General features: G+C 47.9%; 1 protein-coding gene across 6 annotated transcripts in view; it reads left to right on the top strand.

Annotated features, from left to right (window-relative positions):
- Positions 1-15,526, top strand: part of ift80 (intraflagellar transport 80 homolog (Chlamydomonas)) — a 51,899-nt gene that overhangs the window by 26,828 nt on the left and 9,545 nt on the right. For all 6 annotated transcript variants that reach the window (XM_081723024.1, XM_081723021.1, XM_081723023.1 and 3 more), the window contains 5 exons: positions 10,317-10,496; positions 13,652-13,770; positions 13,893-13,967; positions 14,690-14,853; positions 15,274-15,338. In XM_081723024.1, the coding sequence (XP_081579150.1) occupies positions 10,317-10,496; positions 13,652-13,770; positions 13,893-13,967; positions 14,690-14,853; positions 15,274-15,338 (603 nt within the window). The remainder of the gene's footprint in view (positions 1-10,316; positions 10,497-13,651; positions 13,771-13,892; positions 13,968-14,689; positions 14,854-15,273; positions 15,339-15,526) is intronic.

Below are 15,526 nucleotides of genomic sequence, written 5' to 3'. Positions count from 1 at the left end.
CCATAGTTCAATTTTTTCAGCCCTCTCCGAGTCCTCCAGGGGACTTCATTAATTTACCCCACACCCATGACAGGAGGGCAACTTGTGCACATATTTTTTTTGGAGAAGGGGACCTGTTGAGGTCTGTTCACTGGTTAAATGCAGCCTTTAGGACAGGACTTCTTTGTGTAACCCTGTTTTAAGATGTAATGTTTTACATCCACCTGGATGAAGACAAAGACAACAATAATAACTTTGACTTTGATTTTTATAGTACTTTTTAATTAATATTTGCTATAATTACAATGGGGTCATAACTTACCAAAGTGAAGACAGAAAACTCAATGTGCACTCACGCACACACGAGAGAGGAGACATGGTTGCGTCTGCTCCAGAGTGTGAGCTGTGCACGCTGTGCTCTGTTCCACCCTGCCAGCTGTTGACCTGTGTTAGCACTCTTCATTCTGAAGTACCATGCTCTCCCCACTGGGCTAAGCTAGACACCCCCCCCCCCCCCCCCCCCCGCCTCTCCAATGCATGGCTGGTGCGGTTGTGTTAATTGAATTCTGCTGGCCAGCGCACAGCTGAGTCTTGCTGATGAGGCCCAGGAGACTGGGGGCATGTGTGGATAGTTACCATGTTGAGACTGAAGCCGAGAGAGAGCACTCAGCCATGTGAGGACAGTTACCCCTCTCTCGCTCTCTCTCTGCTTTTCGTCTTCCTGCCAGCACCCCTACAATGCCCATCCAAAATAGCTGAGGCAGACACTTTTTTTTTTTTTTTTTTTTTTTTTTTTTTTTTTTTTTACAGCAAAATAAACCCTATATGCTGCATGTTATGTACCATAATGCATTTATTTTAACAAAACACTACTCAGCATATTGCATACAATACTACTACATATTATAGCATACAACACAATATTCTATATGACATTATTATTATTATTATTATTATTACTACATCAACAGGCTTTCCAACATTATTTTCCACTGTGTAGAATACACTTTAAATTGCACATGTTGCACACAGTCCAAATCAGACTTACACCAGTTTCTCCATAATGGTCCATGACAGGGATAAACTGCTTTGTAATGGGTACAGCTGGAATACATTTATTTGTTGTCTTGTGTTGTGTTGTGTTTTTGTTCTGTTCTTTTTTTTTTTTTTTTTAATCCTCTTAAGGGTTTTAGCATGGCCTTAATGAAGGACTTGAGTGCTGGTAAGGCTGTGTTTTGATGGACTGGAGAGGAACTTGGGTCCATTTATGTACGAGATGGACGAGGTTTAGGCATTAAGTTACATAGAGGGCACGTTGCCGTGTTTCTCAAAGTGCACGTACGCACCCTAGCCCCTGAGTTATTGTAGTACTGTGTGTGAACTTCACAATGCCCTGTCTACAGTGACTGCACTGCCGAGACAAAGGGAGAGAGGAAGAGGAGAGAGGAAAACGAGGGGTTAAACAGGAGGTTTTGGACCCAGACGATGAACTACAACTCCGCTTCTTACAAATCTGATCTGTTTTATGACACGGTTACTTTGGCAGCCCTCAGTAGTGTAATAATAATTGCTTCATATTGCACCACTAAGCCGAGCGATGGTGAGCAGGAGAGCTGCCGCTGCTCGCTGGAGGACTCTGGGAGACAGTCGAGTGAGCAGGAGGCTCCTGGAGAATGCAGGGCAGTCGCCTGGTGGAGGAAGCCCCTGGAGAGCAGGCTGTGATGGAACATCTTATCATCTTAGCATGGATATTTACGACGTCTGTGGCTGGCTGCCTTTTTGTAAGACTTACAGTGCGTGTGTCTGCAAGCCACGGTCCCTCCTCTTCTCTCTCACCCCAACCCCCCCACCGTCTCGCTCCAAGATTTTGGATAGACGGGGGGACGGATAAAGTGTGTTTGTGAATCTCGGTGCGATTAAGGCAGCTCAGACACCATGGTGCCATTGGATGGTTCGGAGCAGGTTTTCTTTATGGGTCGGGGAGCTCGATGCGTTTGATAGTGTAATTTGACGCAGTAGGTTGGCCGGCATTATAACCGTGTGTGCTCAGTGCATGGGGGGCCCATCACATCGCCCAGTGAAACTGTGGACATTTAACTGGGTTTTATTTTCCCTGTTTGTTAGGGTCATTCTTGGGTTTTTTTGTTTTTCAGTGCGTGCACACACAGGGCTTGGGATGTATATTCTGCACCTCCTATCTAAGAATAAAACTGAATCTTATCGTTCAATGATGAGATATAGTTTTCCATGCCTCTTTGCAGGCTTTAAACAGCTCTCCAGTATTTGCCTCAGAGCAGTCAGTGTAGACAGACAGTCTGAGAAGGGTGTGTGCGTGCGTGCATGTGTGTGTGAGATGATGCGTATATAACACCAGCTATCATAATGATCCAGTAAACTAAAGGACCATGCAGTGTATGTATGTGTGTGTGTGTGTGTGTGTGTGTGTGTGTGTGTGTGTGTGTGTGTGTGTGTGTGTGTGTGTGTGTGTGTGTTGAGCTTCAGGGCCAGGTGCTGCTGGTCTGCAATAGTTAATGCCCCCACATCCTTCTACCATTGGCCACTGCTGGTGCTGCATTGGTATGTGACCCAAAGGGAACAGACCGCAACCACACATCCAGTCCTCAGCAGCGATCCCTCTGATTGGCTGAAATGCACAGAGCTGTACCATCAACCAGGTGTTTTTGTAAGTTACTTGGAAAGGCTGGATCTCCGAGAAGTTAGCTGAGGTTACACACACTGGTCTTCAGGTGTGTGTGTTTGTGTGTGGTTGGGTGGGTGTGGGTGTCGCCCAGTCCCCAGGACGAGCCCTCTCCTTGGTCTGACCCGAGGTCCCCTCCCCCACGCACACCTCAACCCCAGCACTCAAGGGTCACTGCAAAGCGACATTTACAAGCTCCACTAATTTACTGAGAGATTGATGGGGGGACCCCAATCTCCCCAAAGTCACATCCCCCTCCAGTGTGATTGGCTGCTCCGTAACCGTAGGAACCCATAGAGCACAACACTACCGCATCGGTCACGCCCAGCACTGGGTGTCTCTCACTTGCTGAATTTAAGGGGGTTTTATGTCTGAACTCTGAACACGGGTCTAAACACTCAACACCGTCCTTTCCTTGCCTCCTGTCTTCATGTCTTGGCGCCTCCCACTCCACTCAACGCTCAGCGGATTTACGAATTGAGTAGACCTTGGTAGCAGCGTGTTTACATCTGTGGCACATCACTTGTTGATGACGTGAGGCACAGCAGTTTGTTAATCCCACGCCTGCCCAACGGTTCTGTTGCATCACGAAATGCACGCTGCTGTTTAGTCTGAAAACACGCACACAAAGCGGGATTAGGAAGGACACGCTTAATCTGTGCACGTGCAAATGTGAACAACATATTGGAACAAAAAAACTTAAATGGGCCAATTAATGGGTCAGTATGAAATACAGAACCAAATAAAGTTGAAAATCACGTGCACTTTGTAAAAAGTCGTCACTCCCGCCGTGGATTTTAAAGTAAACCAGATGTCTGGAGGTGGATTTACACTGCATGCATACGTCTCGTGCGGCAGTAAAGAAGGACACGCAGGGCGCACCTGCGCTTCCTCGCTGTGAAAGTCTCCTCTCTGTCCTTTGGCACGTCCGTAAAGACGAAGGCGTGCGGGCGGTTCCCGGCCCACGGGCTGAGGGCAGGACTGGGGTGTCGAGGAGGTGGTCATTACAGCTGCAAGGTCCACCCTGTGGCCGACTGTGTCTACGCACAGCGAGGGTTGCTTCAGTGGTGCTTGTGCATCTCTTCAGCAGTGGTTAACAGTGGGGAGTGAAACAGAACTGCTGCTTCAGTCCAGAAGAGAGATCAGGGTGGAATCTGCAACAGTGATCTGGGTTTGTTTGAGTGGCATGTCTGATATGTAAACTGTGAGAATACGTGTGTGTGTGTGTGCGCGAACATGCTTTATTATGTACCATGGAGCCTGTTGTGTGAATTTGTAATGTTTAGACATAGCATGTCAAAGAGACTTCAGTGTGTGTGCGTGCATGTGTGTTCGCGTGTGTATACATCCATGCGCACGTATGTGTGTGTCCGCACGGTACCTGTCCTACCAGGCTGCCTGCAGAAGAGCAGCGAGTCTAACTGAAGCCAGCTGGGTCTCTCCCTCCAGCTACATCAGCCAAGCTCTCCTAATTTATATCACTGGCCAAGCACAGGCCCCCGTCAGCCTGACAGCGTGTGTAAACACTGGCTCTGTGCGCACGCATGTGTGTGTGTGTGTGTGTGTGTGTGTGTGTGTGTGTGTGTGTGTGTGTGTGTTGAGTGTGTGTCACATGCCACCCCACCGATTAACGTCTGCTGGGGAGATACAGAGCAGGCTCCTCCTCCTCTGAGCAGACATATTTAACGTATCTGATGTAATGGGGCTGAATCAGCAGATAGTTCCACTGGGAGCCATTAGACTCCAACATGTGTCATTAACCCGTTCCCTGGTCTCAACACACACACACACACACACACACACACACACACAGAGCTTAGGTGGAGGGGGAGAAAAAGAAGGGAGAGGACAGGCCAGTTTTTTCATTTGAATACTGCTCCTCTTTGTCTACAACCGAACATATTTACTCTGTCTACTTCTAATTAGTTCCCCTTTTTCCCATGTTGTAAGACATGATGGGGGCATTTAGACTCTCCTCTGCCTCATTCTGCAGCGAGAGGACTTTTACTCTGCCTAAGGCCCAACAGGCTTTACAGCTCAGTCAGTCCTCACACCAGGGCCCCTCGACATTGTTCTCATTTAACAGACAGAAAGAGAGCGAGGAAATGAAACATTGAGAGAGGGGGGATGGGACAGTGAGTGAGAGAGAGTGAGAGAGAGAAGACTTTGGAATGTGAAGGTATGGCCTTTATCTTCTCATGCTAATGAGACTGAAGAAGCAGCATGCTAGTAGCACCTGCCACTTCTAATGGCAAACTGTGTGCGTGAGTGAGAGAGAGAGAGTGCGTGCAACAACAAAAAAAGGCAGCAGTAATGCTGACCGACTAAGAGACGTGCTTACAGTTGTGTGATTTTATTTTTGCTTGTATGCATTTAGGTTGTAAAGGTCAGAGGGTCAGATAGCTGCATTACATCCATGGGCTTCACTGTGTAAAAACACTGTGTGTGTGTGTGTGTGTGTGTGTGTGTGTGTGTGTGTGTGTGTACAGGGGTCGTATCCTACTGTAGAATTGCTGATTGTGTGTGTATGTGTGTACGTACGTGTACAGGGGTTGTGTCCAACTATAACTTTGATCTTGTCAAAGCAGTAATTTGAAATAAAGTGTTAAAGAAAATGAGGGAAGCAGATAGTGGCTGTTGCTGTGGTGTCTACAGATGAGTTCAGTTTTTGGAGAAACGGTTAAGGACTTACAAAGGTGTTTATCATTTACATTTGATAGAGCCTAGGATATCACACACAAACCGAGAGGTGTGGGTGGGTGGAGGTGCCGTGAAGTACCTAAGCACACAGGTGAGGGTGATGTCTGCCAGGTTTTACGTAGCCACAAAGATCTGCTTCACAGGTAACTTTAAAACCACCGGCAGCCATACTGAGACACACACACACACACACACACACACACACACACACACACACACACACACACATACACACACACACACAGACAGACAGACAGACAGACAGACAGACAGACAGACAGACAGACAGACACACACACACACACACACACACACACATACATTTTATATATAATATATATAAAACCAGCCATACTGAGACACACACACACACATATACATTATATATATAATATATATAAAACCAGCCATACTGAAATACACACACATACCCCATCTATACTGAAATACACATACCTCAGTGAAATACACACACACACATCTGTGTACATACAACACAAACTTCCTGTTTTAACTCCTATGTTCTCCATGTTATCCCTCCTACTGTGTCTCTGAGACTCTGTGCTCACTGGGATCCGCACAATGTGCTCACCTCTTGGGCAGAGGAACTACAAGCACAGAGTTTTTTATCGCACCATTATCACTGCAACACGGATGTGAATTCCAGTGCCTGATTTGTGTTTACACTCACAGAGAGTTACAGTGGGCCCTAGTGATGGTCAGGAGTAGGGGGTCGCGTTCAGCACGTCACCATAAACGATTCAGCCTGTGGCCTTATCACACTGACAACTGAGGTGGGTGTGTAGAATCCAGTAATCTAGTAGTGTTGTGCTCCGGTCCTGGAGGAGCACGCTCCTGCCGTGACCCATGACCCCTGAATCTTGACCTCATTGGCAACAGTGATCTTTGCTAACCCATATGCCACAGAATTTGGTTTCCTTTAGCACCGGATAATTTAAATAAATAAATAACATTTGACAAATGTTAGCGCTGGCGATAAAACCGTGGAAGACTACATTTTTACTCACTAATTTAATTAGATTGTTTTGTCTTCATATTTAATTCAATTTCAAATCAAACATTTTTTAATTAGACATAGAAATGTTCTCAGGTTTAGATACGGTAAACTAAACAAGCCTTTTGTTTCCTTTTAGCTAATGTAAGCACACACTTTGTCTTTCTGACCCCATTATGTCATAAATTTAGTCTAATACATATATCCTCCTCCCTCTAGGACCTAGGTGTTATCCCGGTTCATCCATGTGGTCCTTTACTTCTAATACAACTAATCAAATGTGAATGATCCACACATTATACACACACACACACACATTTGTGTCAGCATGCCACTAAATTTTGGATTTACTTTTTTTTAATGTATCAAGCGAAATGGGTAAGGCTTTGTGGCTGTTCTGTGAGGAACATTTTTAGCAATAGTGTTATGATGGGAGTGTTAGGTGGACGCCATTGTCTGTATCATAGCAGGTTCTGCTATGGTGAGGCCACTCTCCCATTCCCCTGCCGGACTCTACCCTGTTCTCAGCAAGGCTCCCGCTGGGCCCCTGCAAAGGGCCCCTGATCTGAATACCACTTTTTACTGGGCTTCTCTCTCTGTCCACCCCCCTCACATTTTAATGGTGTGGTAGTAGCTGACACATATCTAATGCTTCATTTCAAGTTCAGGGATGAGCTCTAGATGTATAACCTTTTCATGCACGTTAGTCTCTTATTGTGTGTTGATGGAACTACAGGCTGTCGAGACGCTATGAACGTTTCGCAAGTTAAGCCCAAAAATGGTGAAGTATCCCTTTAAGGGGTGTGGAGTTGGTCCCCAGCACCTTTACTGAAGCCGTGTCTATATATGAGTTTGAGGAGAGTCAAATTCCATTTTAAGTTTTGCTGATGAGGATTTTTTTTTCCTCATTTTGTCACATATTAAATACGCCTGCAATAACCACGAGTGTGTGGGTGTTACAAACATGACACGTCTCATAATCTTCACTGCCTATTTATAGGGATATGTCTTTTAAAAATATCATTTTTATATATATATATATATATATATATATATATATATATAAAATATCTATATATAAAATATGTATACATTTTTTTACGTGAGAAATGTCTGGATTTAACAGAAAAAAGCAAATCATGATGACCTTGGAGAAACACAATCACACAAATGCAAAGTGTTACATCAGTGTGAAAAGAACGAGAGATTGCCTGATGTGAGGTTATGTGAGGACACTCAACTAATTGTGCTTTTGGAGAGCAGCGCTGTATGTGAGCCGACTGTGGTCTGCACAGCACTGCTGCCGTTCTCCCGCGGAAACTAGCACAGGGTCCCTAGTGTCACTCACCTACCCACCCTCACACACAGGACTGTGCAAGAGAATGCTGACTCTTACATTCATGGAGTTACCATGCACATAAACACACACACACACACAATCGCAGACCGATCAAGCTATACTGACAGTGATGAACAGGGTATCTCCATGCCTGGTAAATGCTCTCTGTGTTCTTGATGTCATATATCACGTGCTCCAGCAGCGGTGACAGAGGCACTCGCCTACTCACTCACTCTGCGATGTCTGCGCACCCTCACACACACACATCTCCATCTCCTGCAGCAGGAGTGTAATGGCTCTGTGTGTTAAAAGCATTAGGTGAGCATGAATCCAAAGAGTGCTCCTTGGCGCACTATGGTGTGTCTTGGCCTGGCCTGCTCTGCTGTATACATCGAGCTCTGTCCGCGAGTACTCTACTCCTCCAGAGAGCCCTAAAGCCCGGCCACGCCGCCCCGCTTGCACAAGAATAGATGGCCGAGCACCATTATTTTAAATGCTTTCGTTTTTGGGGCCAGTTAGAAGAGGCCCAAGCACAGGGCGGCCCTGTTTTGAAAAAGGTATATGAAAGTAAACTTCAAAGCCCAGCACTGCCCCCGCACACCGCCGCAGTTGTTTATCTTTGCTGGCCTCCTCTAACCCCCCCCCCCCCCCAAAAAAAAAGGTGATTTTGAGCACAGGATTTCTGCACAGGCAGGTGGAAAGAGACAGAAGGAGAAGCGAGGCCCAAGGCTGGCGCGAGCTTTCAAAGAGAGCCTGTGCGGCCAGAATGAAAGGCCGCTTTCTGGGCTATTTCAGTTCCTGATACGCACCTACAGAAGTTGACCTAAGCAAAGCTTCTATTTTGGCCACCGCTGGGCTTTAAATAGAGGCGCTGGGCGGTGGGATCCAACGCCTCCAGTTCTGCCTGTGGTCCGCAGCCTTTCGGCCTGATTGACCGGGGCGGAAATAACGCTCGGCCTCAAGATCTCAGATGAAGACAGTCTCCTCCTTGTGCGTGGGCAGCTGCGAAGCCGGCGCGCTCTATTTCTGTTCCATGTGTTATTATTTTCTTCATTTCACCCCCTCCTTCCCCCTTTGCCACCACCAGCCACCTGCACACAGGATGTAAAGAACACACGACTCGCAGGGAGGGAGGGGACCTGATTCGGCGAGGTCAGGGGTCACGGAATGGAAGTAGGCAGTGCTCGCGGCCGGCAAGCACGTGGGGTGATGCCGTCAAGGCGAGTACAGAGAGGAGGATTGTTCCAGAAAGAAAGCGGGGGATGGGCTTGGAGACAGAGATGAGGAAAAAGCCCAGAAAAGAGGAGAGAGTGAGTGTATGTGCTGTGGAGGTCCGTCTGTACGGAGCGAAAGGAGCACAGACATTCTGCAGGAGCGCTACAGAAAGGACCCGTTTGTTGTGCATGCGGCCTTCCGCCCCCTGGTTACTCAGCGGCTGTGAAGTCACGATTGGTCTCGGCTGAACCACGCCAAGCCGCGTCCGTTAAAGGCTGCTGGTGCTGAAGGAGGAATGCGGGCTCTGAATCCTCCCTGCTCGCTCTCCGCTACTGCTGTGACGCCCCCTGACATGCGTCATATAGGCTGTAACACAGCCCCTAAATACGATCTGTAAACCCCGCAGCTACTCAAGTGTCTGCTGGACCCGTCCAACACGCTGATCTTTGAGACCAGTCTCACAGCGGGAAAGTCTTGAGGGTCCAGTCTCTCTGTGCCTCACAGCACCTGAACACCCTGTAGCCCAGCAAGGCAGAGCGTTTGCTTCTGGAGAAGGTGGAGGTAGCATGGCTAAGGTCAGGCGGGGGTCAAGGCAGCAGACCTGCGTGATGCTCACGAGAAGGAGCTGTCCTGATCTCAACCCCGAGAAATAAGTGCCTTTATGTGTTGAGTGAGTTAAACATTTAAGTGGTTGTTTGATCTGTTCCTCAAGTGGTATAACACACATGTACATACAGTACTGTGCTCAGATGCATCCATAAAGTATACCTCTCCTTCTCTCTCTCTCTCTCTCTCTCTCTCTCTCTCTCTCTCTCTCTCTCTCACACACACACACACACACACACACACACACACACACACACACACACACACACACACACACAAACACTCCATCTGGGTGTGGCTCATAAATGAGTATAGCAGAAGGTGTGTATGCAGGACTGATCGCAGGACTCTGAGAGAACTGCTTACCAGGGGCCGTCACTATCTACAGGCCTACAGTACTCTCCCTGTGACTTTACACTAACATTGATCACTGTCCCTCTGGCTTTCCCATAAGACCCCTGGCTCACAGAGGTCAGGCACGGTCTCCTACAGACCCTGCATTACCTGTGCAAGTGTACACATAGAAATCATTGTCTGAAGCAGTGAAGTCTGGGGTGGATTTCTCGGGATCAGTTTGGCATAGTCTGAGTGAAGTCTGGAATGTTGTTCTCTTCAGAGAGGATTCAAACTTATATTTGATTCTTTATTAAAGCATAAGCATTTTGTTGCCACTATTGTCGTTTAACACATTCTCTCTCTCTCTCTCTCTCTCTCTCTCTCTCTCTCGCTCTCTCTCGCTCTCCCTCTCCCCTCTCTCTGAACAGTGGTCCTATGCTCTGGAGAAACCCAGCACGGGCAGTGTGTTTAGCCTGGCCTGGTCTGCAGATGGCACCCAGCTGGCAGGGGCCTGTGGGAATGGGCAGGTTATCTTCGCCCACATTGTGGAGCAGCGTTGGGAGTGGAGGAACTTTGAGGTCACGCTCACCAAGCGCCGCACCATGCAGGTACACGTCTGCACACAGACGCTAGGCACAGACTCGGGGGAGTGGAGCAAAGCAGGGCCAGGGCAGTGAGCCGTAGTGGGGGGTTTAGTGTGCTGGGGGATTAGTGTGCTGGGGGATTACTGTGCTGGGGGTTTAGTGTGCTGGGGGATTATTGTAGTGGGGGTTTAGTGTGCCAGGGGATTAGTGTGCTGGGAAATTACTGTGCCGGGAGATCAGTGTAGTGGGGTCGTATTATGCACGAGGAATGGTGTGCTGGGGGATTAGTGTAGTGCGGGTTTAGTGTAATGGGGGATTAGTTTTCTGGGGGATTAGTGTGCTTGGCCTATAAGATCGGCTGGACGTCCCTCTCATAGGCCTGCCCTCTGACTGGATCCCCAAATTGTCAGTGCAGGGCAATAGTGCTAACATTACCCCTCTTAGAGGTAGGCCTGGACCTTGGGGTGTCTTAAAGGGACAGAGGGTAACTGGATAGCTAGATCCCACGTGCCAAATCCTGTCCTGCATGTCCACCTTAAAGGCAGACCAGGGAGATTTGCTTGTGTGGTTGAGTCTCACAGTTGTTAAAGCTCCTTAATTTTGTTTTTTTTCCATGAAGAGCGAGTAGTTATTCGCAGTAATGGTAGGCACCCCAAAACTCTGCAGCATGCGCTCCAGTCAGCTGCGACGCGGCCTGCCAGCTATACTCAGTAGCCGAGCGTGGCGCGCTTGGCAGCTGCGTGTGAAATGGCTCCCGAGCCATCGCTGTTCTCAGCCCGGCTTTGATGGGGACCTGCGCAACATCGGGCTACAGGTTAAACTCGGGCCAGTCCACTCAAAACTCGGTGCAAACAGAGGCGGTTGTAGTTGGGCTTATGCCTCACGCAGGAGTTTGTTCGTGGGCTGGGGAGCTATCCCTGGGTCTCAGCTCAGGGCGGGAGCAGTTATGGGGTTTCAGCCAGTCAGACTAGCATTGCTGTGCTATGTGTGTACAGCCCAATATAATGTTGCAAGATGGAAGAATTGGAATCTTACAGTAATGCGTGTAAGAACCTACCAATTCAGATTGTTCAGCAACAGATGGTCCACGTGTTGGTGCTAATGGAATGGTAGGTTTTTTATGTTTTCTGTTTGGATGAAAACAACAATGTAGCCTTAGACCCAAACACCCAGCTCCCAAAATGGTGAAAAATGTGTAGACTTCATAGCAAAATACCTTGGCCTTCACTACCTTCTGTGCCTTAGCACAGAAAAATACTTTAGCATTAAATGCCTTTTTCTGTAGACTGTCAGTGTGTCCTAATATGTCATTTGTTTTCATACATTTAGAATTAACTCATGATTTTGAATAAGAAATCTTGTGATCAGCTGGACACCCTGAATCTTATGAGACCATCTGAACAATAAAATCAGATTATGGTCTGCACGCAGTTTTATCTTAAGAGTATTATCATGGCACTAGCCTTCCTTTTGGGTGAAATGAAAAAAGTTGACCTTGCTGTAAAAGCCATGACTCCCTTCTCCAGCTGTGATGTGATAAAAATTGTAGCTCAGGTTGTTCACTGTGATGTCTCATTGTGATGGTCTCATAATCTGTAATATTATGTAAAAAGGTCCTGGCAGGTGCAACTGAAGAAGCAAATGCTTCTTATGTTATCGAGCAATGTTTACGTGCCTGGTGGCAGAAAAGTACTGGTCCATGTGGAGAGTCTTAACTGGTCCACGTGGAGAGTCTTGACTGGTCCATGTGGAGAGTCTTGACTGGTCCACGTGGAGAGTCTTGACTGGTCCACGTGGAGAGTCTTAACTGGTCCATGTGGAGAGTCTTAACTGGTCCATGTGGAGAGTCTTGACTGGTCCACGTGGAGAGTCTTGACTGGTCCATGTGGAGAGTCTTAACTGGTCCATGTGGAGAGTCTTGACTGGTCCATGTGGAGAGTCTTGACTGGTCCATGTGGAGAGTCTTGACTGGTCCACGTGGAGAGTCTTAACTGGTCCACGTGGAGAGTCTTAACTGGTCCACGTGGAGAGTCTTAACTGGTCCATGTGGAGAGTCTTGACTGGTCCATGTGGAGAGTCTTGACTGGTCCACGTGGAGAGTCTTGACTGGTCCACGTGGAGAGTCTTGACTGGTCCACGTGGAGAGTCTTAACTGGTCCACGTGGAGAGTCTTGACTGGTCCACGTGGAGAGTCTTGACTGGTCCACGTGAAGAGTCTTGACTGGTCCACGTGGAGAGTCTTGACTGGTCCACGTGGAGAGTCTTGACTGGTCCACGTGGAGAGTCTTGACTGGTCCACGTGGAGAGTCTTGACTGGTCCACGTGGAGAGTCTTGACTGGTCCACGTGGAGAGTCTTGACTGGTCCACGTGGAGAGTCTTAACTGAAGGCAAGTACTAAGGAGTTGACGTGTCATAGGCTTCACTAAGGAGGAAAGGTGTGTGTGTGTGTGTGTGTGTGTGTGTGCGTTTTTTTCCCCAATGTTTAGCAGGCAGCCCTGTGCTTTATGACATGTGCCACTGACTGTAACTCAGTGACAATGGCCAGCTTGTCTCACGACCTGCACTGGCCTGTGTTTAAACTCTGGGTGGTTTTTTTTGCGTTGCCGTGCATTTTGTGTGCACCTATGCTCACACACACACACACACACACACACACCACTCACACACAGTTGTTATAGATAGCCCTTGCTGAATTTGCAAAAACCATCCAACCCCATGTCTTCAGCTATTTTCTACCCGGCTCTCTCTGTTTCTGTTTCTCTCTTGCTCACACACTCACATTATTTTCCCCTCTCTGTAGATTTTCTTTTTTTGGGGGGGGTCACATCTGTCAACAGTTTACGAATCAGCTGGCTAAAAGTACTGCTCTGTGGTGGCCTGTGTCTATTCTTAGAGTTTGCGTGTCTTAGTTATTGCAATTTGGTTGAACGAGAGGCTTCATCGCTGATTCCGTTGGGAAAAAATATTTTTGAACGGCTGAAAATAATGTGCACAAACATTTATTTTTTAAGACACTAATAATTTGTCAAAATAAAATCTGTTTTCTGTAATATTTTTGGATGCTTCTAAATTTTTAGTTCAGTGGATTTGATCTAATTTGTACGTGTGTGTGTGTGTGTGTGTGTGTGTGTGTGTGTGTGTGTGTGTGTGTGTGTCCATCTCTACATGTTTGTTTTAGGTGAGGAATGTGCTGAACGATGCTGTGGACATCTTGGAGTTCAGGGACCCTGTCATCAAAGCATCCCTGGCTCATGGTCACCTGGTGGTGACCACCCCTCTGCAGTGCTCCATCTACAGGTGCCGACTGTCCGGACTCGCTCCCCACACGCTGGCCTTCCCCCCGCCCTGCCAGCTACCTCCTACTCTGACTCGTCCTGTGACGCCGCTGCCCTAATCCTGCCCCTGTGTTTCTCCCCCAGCACTAAAAACTGGAATACCCCGCTCATTTTCGACGTGAAGGAAGGCACAGTTAGCCTGATCCTTCAGGCAGAGAGGTACGCTTGTTTATTCACTCGTTTTTCCCCCTTTCTCTTTCTCTCTCGTTCTCAAGTGCCAATGACACCAGCTTTTCAAGGTTTCAAGATAGTCGATATTTTAAAAAATCCTCTGTATTGGGGGAAAAAATATCGTCCAGCCAATATATCGGTCCACCCTTCCGCAGCTCGTGTGTATTGTGTAGTTCCTCTACACTTGCCCGTTTCCACCCGTGTCCTGTAGCCAGGACTCCTGTGCGACACACCAGCCAAAGCTGCACAAAGTGTTAGCCAGCAGCAAAGCCCATTTGAGCCCAGACCTGCTCATATGGAAAAGTGATCTCCATTAGTCACTGCCTCTAATGCTCACGTCTTACCAAGCTTATTGTTCATCAGCACCAAGCTCCTGGATTGCCGAGGTTGTTTCTCCCTCTCTTATGAAACCTCGTTTGGATGGAACCCGATTGCCGGTTTGGCTCCATTGTTCTCCTCGGTTCGGAGAAAAACACTTGGCAACAGTTGTGAAGTTTTAAAACAATGGCACAAATTATAGACTCTTGTCCTCTCATGTTTGTTTAGTGAGTTTGTTTGTTTCGAAAGGCTCAATTATGCCTGTGCTGTATGGTGAGCCCCTGTGTTCCTAGGTTCTGTCCTGGGTTTCAATCTCAGTTCCATCCTTTCACTCCCCTGCTCTTCTTCCTCCCTCTCCCTCTCTCTCTCTCTCTCTCTCTGCCTCTGCTCAGGCACTTTCTGCTGGCGGACGGCGGAGGCATCTACGTGTACTCGTACGAGGGGCGCCTGGTCTCCTCCCCCAAGTTTCCCGGCATGAGGACAGACATCCTGAACGCGCAGTCTGCCTCTCTGAGCAACGACACCATCGCCATACGGGGCAAGAGTGATGAGAAAGGTTAGATTTGCCCAGCGCCATGTAGCTATCTAGGTCACGTTCGGTTCCAACCTCGCCCCCCCCACCCCCCATTAAGGAATGCCTTGTTATGACATGTTGGCCACATGACCGCTTAAGCAGGCTCCGGTCTGTCCACGTCCATGTGACATTTCTGTGGGTAATATCGGCTGATCCTTGTCGGTCATGTTGAAGTGCAGGTCGAGCAGCACTCCTCACTCGGCAGCTCTGGGGTGGGGGGTGTCCTCTCTCTTCTCGGTCAGCATTTAGCCATTTCACTGAGGTCACCTTTCATAGTGCTTAAGGTTTTCACCTAGTGAGAAATAAAAAGAAACAGGAAAAACAAACCCCACTTCCATCTGCAGAATAATTTATGCACATATCAGATGATGGATGTTTCTGATTTGCCCTTTTCTTTTCCAGTAGTCTATCTGTTTGATGCTCAAACAGGAAAAGCTCTTGGTGATGGCAAGCCCTTAGTCCATAAGGTAAATCACACATACGCACGCACGCACGTGCACACACACACATGCACTATAAAAGAGCTGGAGCACGTGCTCACACTCACACAGTAAAAGCCCTGGTGCGTGAGCTGGCTAGCTTCACTCGTCTCAGCACTGTGATCAGGACCTCCAGATAAGCCACTGCAGGTACCACATCCATACCGGCACGCTCC

Source organism: Electrophorus electricus, chromosome 11 (assembly GCF_041902795.1).
Source record: "Electrophorus electricus isolate QZ-2024a chromosome 11, ASM4190279v1, whole genome shotgun sequence".
NCBI classification, from domain to species: Eukaryota; Metazoa; Chordata; class Actinopteri; order Gymnotiformes; family Gymnotidae; genus Electrophorus; species Electrophorus electricus.
This window is presented reverse-complemented; position numbering and strand designations above follow the sequence as displayed.